Source organism: Echiichthys vipera (assembly GCF_963691815.1).
Source record: "Echiichthys vipera genome assembly, chromosome: 19".
Taxonomy (NCBI): Eukaryota; Metazoa; Chordata; class Actinopteri; order Perciformes; family Trachinidae; genus Echiichthys; species Echiichthys vipera.
In genome coordinates, this window is record NC_139844.1 from 21111959 (window position 1) to 21120954 (window position 8996).

At 43.6% G+C, this 8996-nt stretch overlaps 1 protein-coding gene across 1 annotated transcript; it reads right to left on the reverse strand.

The window, feature by feature from the left end:
- Nucleotides 1-311: 311 nt before the first annotated feature.
- Nucleotides 312-2511, reverse strand: vrtn (vertebrae development associated; the record flags this gene model as incomplete). The annotated part of the gene is made up of 2 exons (XM_083934263.1): nucleotides 312-2069; nucleotides 2200-2511. 2 exons carry the CDS (start codon nucleotides 2509-2511, stop codon nucleotides 312-314), a joined length of 2070 nt encoding a protein of 689 aa, XP_083790389.1.
- Between the last annotated feature and the right edge of the window lie 6485 nt (nucleotides 2512-8996).

Genomic DNA, 8996 nt, shown 5'->3' on the forward strand with positions numbered 1-8996 from the left:
GCCTTTTGCCTGGAGGGTGACATGCAGGGCTTAGACTGACCCACGACTCAGTTTCTTTTCACACACGTGCAAATGTCCAGGAGGGAGGAATGAGCTGTGGTGGTGGGGCAGCCGAAGAACACATTTAGATGCTAAGTTGATGTACTGGTCTTTAAGGACACATAAACACGAAGTCAACAGTATGCGTAGGTAGTATGTTAACAGTAAAATGCACAGATGGATAGATGGATGAGGGGTTTTGGGGGTGGAGAAGTTCTTCAACAGAGCTTTTCATGTCGCTCCCCTTTCTATTAGATAAAAGCTTTGTACATTTACCCGTGAACCAGCGACACCCCATGATGCAAAGCCCGCTTCCACATGTAGTACGTCGAGCGCGGGGTGAAGGGGAAGTAGGACCTGAATTCCTTAAACGTGGGGAAGGATTTCTCCTCAAAGCGTTGCTGCAGGAACAACTTGGCCTTGGCCTTGAAGTTGGCCAGAGCCACAACATCCATCGCAAACATCTGCTCATCTATGGGTGCCTTGCCGTGAAGGGTGTGCTTTGAATGTGGAGCATCAAAGGAGGGCATGGGGGAAGTTTCTAGATATTTATGATTGTCAACAAACGGGAACACAGGCTGGATAGCCACCCCCCTCTCCACACTCTTGTTTTCCGGAGCATTGTTCTCCAAACTCTCCGGAAGGTTAATCTTGGCGCTCTGCGTGACCATCTTCTTCTTTCGGTTGTGACTGCCACGCCACAACCAGTAGAAACAAGGGGACATGGATGGAAACTTGAGTCTGAACTTCGTCAGGGACCACTTGTAATTCTGGACATGCAGCTTTGCGGCATCTCGGAGCTGTTTTTTACTCATGTATGCCAGCATGAAACTTTTGTGTTTCCGCCCGCAGATTCTCATTCTAGGCACAAAGGGCTGATTGATGTTAGGCGGGATGGTCCAAAGACTTTTTGGACTCTTGTCAGCATCTGAGCTGTCCTCGCTGCTGCCAACGCTGCCTTTGTAACTGCCATTGTACAGCATGGCTTCTCTCCTCCAGTTGTAGTAGGTTGATCTGGAGATCCCCGGGAAATTTCTTTTGAAGATCCTGAAGGGGAGGTTGGCATTCATGGCGATGCAATTTTGCAGACAGCGCTTAGCCTCCTGCATGTGAGCTACATTCTGGGCCCTCTCCAGATCCAGCTTGCCGAGGCTGAGACCGAACATACTGGCCACGCTTTCATGGTGATCTGGCTCATCCTGCTTTGCTTCTGGTGAAGACCAGGCCTCCTGTTCCGTGCTCTCTCCAGGACTAATCTCTCCGGTGGATGATGAGGTGGAGAAGTTTCCTCCAGATTTAATGAGCTCGTGCTTCCAGTTGTAGTACGAAGACCTTGAGATGTCAGGGAAAAACTCTTTAAACTGGTGCAGAGGGATGAGCTTGCCTTCCAAGTAGCATGCCTGCAGGAAATACTTTGCCTCGTACCTGGCCGCAGACTTTTTGCAGTGCTCCTGCGTCTGTCTCTTCCAGCGGTAGAAGGTTCTCTTGGTGATGTTGTACTTGTCCTTCAGGCCCGGGTAGGAGAGCTGTGGGTCCTGGTTCAGTAGCTCCTCGCTCCTAGTCGGTGACACCCTCTGCTCGCTGTGGGGGCTTCCGAGTGCGAGGACACTTGTATGGACCAGCGCCACAAAGTGGTTCGGCCTGAACAACGACTCAGACTGCAGTTTGCCAGACCACATGATGTGGAGGGTTAGTGGCTCACAGTCTTTAGGCCAGGTTCTTGGACGTATGATGCGGTTGAAATAGGGTCGGATCTTGAGGTTGAACATGGGGTAGATGGAGTAGATGTTAAACCGTAAGACTGACGACAGTGCGTACACGTGCCACATATTGGCGTAGGAGCCGGGGAAACAGGACGCTTTGACATCTGCGTCAAAGATGGCCTCCAAGACTGTAACGGGGAGGTTGAGCATGTCCTCAGACTCTTCAGCACAGAGGCTGAAGCGAACAGCCTGAAGCATCATCTTTGAATCGATCATCCCAGACAGATAGTATCTCTTCCACAGCACCATTTCCACGACTGTCCGTACCTGTAGGGAACATTATTAATTAAATTAATATTACAAAGTACGCATCTAGAAAGAGTCTGTATTGATGTTTTAAGTGCAACAGTATACATTTAGACCATACAGACGGAGAATATAAACCATCACTGCTCACCTGTAGCTCCAAGCTAAGTCCAGTGTTGCCCACTAACAGCATGCTAACAGCATCAAACAGCAGGTTGCCCTCTCCCTTGCAGTTTAGAGGCAGGAGGCCCATGGGTGCATCGGGCGGGTACAGGCCATGAGCAATGTCATCCACGCCCGCCCAATCAGAGAAATCCTGACAGGGGGTCTCAGGAAGCTGGAACGGAGCGAGGCCCTGGTCCACCTCCAGGGCCACTCTGGTCAGAGCGTCCAGGCCTGAGCTCTCTGTGGCCTCCTGGAGCTCCCCGATAAGAGACAACACAACCTCCTTCCTCTGAATCATACCTGAGGATCTGAAGAGAGCTGGAGGGGAGGAGGCGACGGACACAAACAAAAGTTAATAATGGAGGATGAGTGATGATTCTGAGGAGATGTTCTGTGATATTAAACCACAGGGTAATAGGAAATGTGTTCATGGTTTTGTTATCAGTAGAGTACTTTAAGTAAATGTGTGGTTTATTCACACTCAGGGAAACAGCTGCAGCTTAATCAAAGAGCTACTGGCGCTGGTCTCACAACAAAATAAACACATCTCACGTGTTCCCAATGTATTGCACTAGATTCATCCCTGCACAAATAAGTTAATATATACTGCAGGTTTTTTTTGTTTTGTTTTCTTTACAAATGTAACATCATAGCTGTGCTTATGGGCATTCTACAAATTAGTTTAGACCCCCTAGTTAGAATATGCCTCATCGTGTTGTTTTAAACTAAGCAAAACTAAGTCAAATCAAATTCAAAGTCATACACACACGGCCTACTTTGTGCTCCGCCAACATTTTGTGCCGTTTTAAGGCTCTCGTTGATTTGTTTGTCCATGTTTGTGATTTAAAAGTTAAACTGAACCTGAGGAGTTTAAATAAGCAGAGTTTGTAGCCTCTCGCCAACCCCTCAGCTCTTGCACTTAAACGCAACCTAAACACGCGCGTCTTGATTGACAAATAAAATCAATTAAACTAACGCATCCCCTCTTTATTGATCGCAGCACAGGACGATATTTAAAACGATTCGTTTCCTACCTGACGTCCAGAGACTCAGCAAATAAGTCACTTGTTTGCAGCGGAAGGGTTTCACAGCTGATAGTGTGGATGTGTCTCTCTCTCTCTCTGTGGGGATTTTTAGTCCATTGTGTGCGTGCGGCAGCTCCAGAGTGTCCCGTCCTCCGCGGAGCAGAGGAGATTTTGGGGAGTGATAAAGCAGCACCTCCCTTCAGGAAATTGTTAATCGTCGATTCGCTTTTTTTTTTGTGTCTCTGCGAGAGACACCCCCCACCCCCCCTTCCTTCCCCTCCCCCTCCCCCTCCCACTCAAGCAGACAACAGCCAGGGTCAATTTCAATGTGAAGTGTTATAACAAAAGCCAATGTGTGAGGGGGCCATCAGAGCACAGAGGCGGCCTTGTAGGCAAACAGGTATCGGTGCCTTCAGGTTTTTTTTTTTATCAACGTGTTTTCACTCTGCCTTTTGTCAGAGCCAACTGCAAACGTCAGCAGTTCACTCTCAAGGTGATTTGTCAAATGCGTCAAAGGACAGTAAGGGTCATTTCTGCTTAAAAAAGAATATGATCTTATGTGGTAAGTGGTTGCACAGATGTAGTTTGGGGAGACTTTTAGTGCTTGTTAATCTTCACATCCTCCATGCAAAAGAAAGCCTACATAGCAGTGAACTTGCTCTGTCCTCTACAACCATGGATTGGCTTTGTATGTATTCTTCAGTCTGAGGTCCAGATGCAGCGTAAGGGCCTGTTTTGTGGATTAGAGTGGATATGTGCAGACAGCGTGGACATGTATCACTTTTAACACCTCCCCTCCTGCCTTTTGCAGGATTTCAGTAATCAAGGCCTTTTGTTCCACACGAACAACAATCCCGGTGACTGTCCCCAACCCCCCACTGCCACTACTGTAAACCCATACACACACACACACTCACACACACCTACACACACCAGGGGACGGCAGCATTTGGCCCCCACTGTCCGCTCCGAGCACTTGGCAGACGAGCTGGTGCCTGAGTTCACTGGGGTTCAAGGCTTTGACCCTAAAGCTTATCAGCTGTTTGGACAATGTGTGAGTGTGTGGGGGTTTACAAAAGAACAGCCAGAATTTCACCGCTTTGGTTTGTGTTCCTGACATCACAAGCTGAGATTATGCCTTCAGACACCCACTTGTTAAACAGTATGGTAAAACATGTGTGTGTGTGTGTGTGTGTGTGTGTGTGTCTGTGTGTGTCTGTGTGTGTCTGTATGTGTGTGTGTGAATACAAACTCCTCTCTTTTGATAAAGAGCTTCCTTCGCTTGTCGTCTGTGACCTGAAATGTTTTTCCCAGTGTGTGTGTTTGTGTGTGTGTGTGTGTGTGTGTGTGTGTGTGTGTGTGTGTGTGTGTGTGTGTGTGTGTGTGTGTGTGTGTGTGTGTGTGTGTGCTGAAATACAAACAGCGACACTGCTGTTACCTTGAATTTACAGTGAATCTTGAAAAGAGGAGGATGACATGTTTTGTAAGGAAAGGTCAAAGAAAGTGAACATTGTGAAAAAGGAGTGCAGTTAAAGAAAGGTTACACTGAAACCGTCTGTGCGGCGTTTCATTTGAAAAGACTCTTTTTATATAATCAAATATTTCATTCATTGTTGCGAACATTAAGAAGAGTAACACAGCTTTTAGAGATGACTCAATATGACTTCTTTCCACTGACTTTGTCGGAGTGCCTCATTGCTGACATAAATAGTCTCGGTATTGTAGAAATATCTAGTACATAAATCATCAGCTTTGAAATCAGAACATTTTATTTACTTTGGTATCCTTGAAAGCGTTTCAGACCATACTCATGGCTAGTCTATCACTTTGACATTCCCTCTCTGCCTTCTTTTTCTTATATTCACTTTAATACCTTAAACATATTTCAGAGAAAGGCAGCCTGCTGATTTCATACTTTGCATCCTGCTCTCGAAATACAAAATCAAGAATCAATGAACAGAATCTAGCACATCGGCTTTCATGTAATTTAATATGTGACGCAGGGGCCTCTAACCATCCTGATACGGATTCTCCACAATATTCATCTTCCCCCTTGACTGTCAATGTTTGTGTCTCCACCGTCCTTCTTCAACCCCCTCAGACTCTTGGAGCCAATCACACACCTTAGGTGTGTAGATTAGCTGTGCTGCACTGCACTGTTAACACAGTAGTGGGCTGGCTGCAAGCATTTAAAATGCAAATAGGGCAACGCTGGGACCGGCTCCGGCAGTCTCTCACCTGCTGTGTGTGTGTGTGTGTGTGTGTGTGTTTGTGTGTGTGTGTGTGTGTGTGTGTGTGTGTGTGTGTGTGTGTGTGTGTGTGTGTGTGTGTGTGTGTGTGTGTGTGTGTGTGTGTGTGTGTGTGTGTGTGTGTCCAAGTGTGACTCTCTGTACTGGCAGGAGAAAGTAGAAAGAGCTTAGAACTGAAGCCAGCTCCAAATTTAATTCAACATGTTTGCTCATGCAGGCAAAATTGCAGATTTGTGTCCAAGACCAGCTCAACCACCTGAAATGTTTGTCATGAATTCCAAAACACCATCACAAGCAAAAGTAACATTTCACTAGAGAATGAAATCCAAACATACTCTGTGGCTGGGTGAGATTTTATGCAACAAACCCTGTGTTCTTTGGACTGTGGCTCTGTTTTTTTTGTTTTGTTTTTTCAATTATGTTGCCTTCCACAAAATCGTTCAAGTTCCTCCACCTGGTTTGGACACCAATCAATAAGCAGACACTGCTTAAACATTGCTTTATTCAACAGCTGTCAAAGCAGCTTCTCCAATACCCAAAATTAGATGTTTCACAGTAAGTGCCCGTCTGAATTACATGTGCAGATTGACATTGCGTTGTGTTCTTCACTTTAATATTGTACGGTCACAGGATGCATGAAAATATGAAAAGGGATATCTAAAGGGAACATATTGTCTTTAAAGGTCCCATAGTATGCTCATATTTAAGTTTATACTTATTTTTTGGGTTTCTACTAGAATATGTTTACGCTTTAAAGAGTCATTTTTATATCCTCTGATTTCACCTTCTGCCTGAAACGCTTCGTTTTAGTGCCTGTCTCTTTAAGCATCTATCCAAAAAACCTATAGGCTGCTGTGTTGGGTTAGTGTTTCTGGGTCTTTTCGCATCCGCACTCTTTGCGTCTATGCATCCCCCATTGCAGCCGGGGATTTGACTGTAACGACACTGTTGCTGCACTTATATAGTTGTGACATCACAACCATAGGGCAGTCCTGATGGATTGAGCATTTCAATACTTCAACATTATTTATACAACACATGGACCTGCTTTATGATTTTAAGTTTTTTTTATAAAGTTTGTTTTTCTGGCTTTCTCCAGGTTTTGTTCCATACATAAATAATTGCAGACTTAATATCCAAGTTTCTCTTTTTTATTATGGACCTAAACACAGTTTGGCAAAGACAACAAAAATGAACGGCATGAATAACAAATAATTCTGACTTCATTGAATAAATCATATTACAGAAATTCAGGAAATACATTTCTAAATAAATTGCCAAAAAGAGAAGTCAAAGGTATTGTGGTAGACTATTCAAATTCATGTTACATGTCTCTAAAGGTCAAATTTACACTACACGGATTTGGTGTGGTGCAACTTGCTCTATTAAAAAAACATGGCCGGAGCTGGAGGTGCTCACACACAAATGAAAGATACAGTACACCGTAGCTTTTATGTTGGACAGCAGACTATTTGTATTGGACACAGGCATATTCAGTGGATTCACGCTCATGGACCCACACTCTGTCGGGGCCAACGGGAAGACTAATGTCAGCGTAGATCACATCGTCTGCGTTCATTTCCTAAAGATGCACACAAACACACACACACACACACACACACACACACACACACACACACACACACACACACACACACACACACACACACACACACACACACACACACACACACACACACACACACACACACACACACACACACACACACACTCATTAACTAAACATCTAACATGAATTAAAATGGCCAACAGCTCAAAAGATTTTGCTCTGTATTTTCTTGAAAGAGAATTGACTTACATTGTTGTTAGTATAATCAGACTCATCCGGCAGCTGGCTGCCTAAAATAAAGATAGGAATGCACAAACTCATGTTTTTTTGTTTTTTATCATAATATAACCAAATATGACTTTTCAGTGCTGTAAAGACTGAGGTAGATTTCCCAACTGCAAACAGAACTTGTAGGATATTTGTAGCTCACACGTAAGTGATTGCAAAGACTAAGGTGTGCAAGAAAACTTGTGTGTGCATGGGGACATGTTTGGAAGTGACTGTGTATGGTCTACCTCTCTATGAGACAATTGGTCATGATTTCAACAGACCCTTTCTATAGGTTCAGGAAGTTATAGTAGAACTTACTTGTTCTTCTTCTGTTCACAATAAACAATGCAGCCAGTGCTACCAAAACCACACATCCCACCACCCCCACAGCGGCGCCGACCGTGTCCTGGTTGCCACCTCCACCTGAAAATGCAAATTAAAATCATTTAACAGGTTAAAGAATGTGTTTTATCGCTGAAACAAGTCATCCAAATCCACATCTAACCTTAAAGGAATAGTTGGAGAGTTAAATGTGAAGATTGATGCAGTCTCATGTCTGTAGCTTACTCCAAATAGGCTATAAAGCTACAGCAGTAGCTTTTTAAAGCTCAGGAATGGACATTTAATATTTAATTGATTTAATATGTGCTACTACACTACGTAGTTATGGGGGTTGTGAGGAGTAGGCTATTTCTTGGCCATGTTCCTGTAGTACTAGTAGCTAACTTTATATTTAACAGACAAATAGTGGTAGCTGTCTCTTGGCAAGACAGAGAATAAGTGTGTTTCCCAAAATGCCAAACTATTCTTTTAACATTTAAATGGAAATTTGAGTGCCCCTTTGTATTTTCAACACAAACCATACAGTGTTTTCCAATATAATCCAGATAATATGAACCCTGGGTGTAATGTATACGCTGGAGATTAAGTCCCTTGATGCTAAGAATATAAAAACTATGAAATGGCCCATAGAGAATCTCTGGAAAATCCTTTACAACAAAGTAATGTCTAAGAAACCCACTACAGTTACTGAACTGAGGAAGAGACTGAAGAAGAATGGACCCTGGTCAAACCAGAGCAGTGTGAGAAACTAGTGATGTCCTGTGGGCGCAGATGTGCTGAAGTCATTCAAAGCTGTGGCCTCTACACTTCCTGTTCATGTTTTAATCCTATAGCCCGAAGAAAACATTGTTTAAATCTTCTCTTCTGACACAATGGTTACTGTTCTCTAATTTAGCTCTCTGTTTGTTCACACAATAAAGGTTTTTGTTGAAGTGCCTTGGTTATTTAAAATATATATATATAGCATACAACATACAGCTAGTACAGCAGTGGAATAATCTATCAAATTCTGGACATTAAAAAAAAAAAACAGTATTTCAGGATAAATCCAGAAGTAGAATATCTGACAATTGCAGAATTATTAATTATATGCAGTGATCTTTATTATTGAGCATATCTAAACAAAGTAGTCTATTTATATTTGACAAAGTTGGTCTCAAAGCATAATACTGTACCTTGGTCCTCAGGTCCTACTTCTATGATTAATCCTCTTCCTCTTCCTCTCCCTTTAAGAGCTACAAAGAAAATATTGTGTTATTCTTCATGTTTTGCATTCAACACCTAGGGGTCTACTGACTGATAATACAGACCTGGGGCGATGACCCGC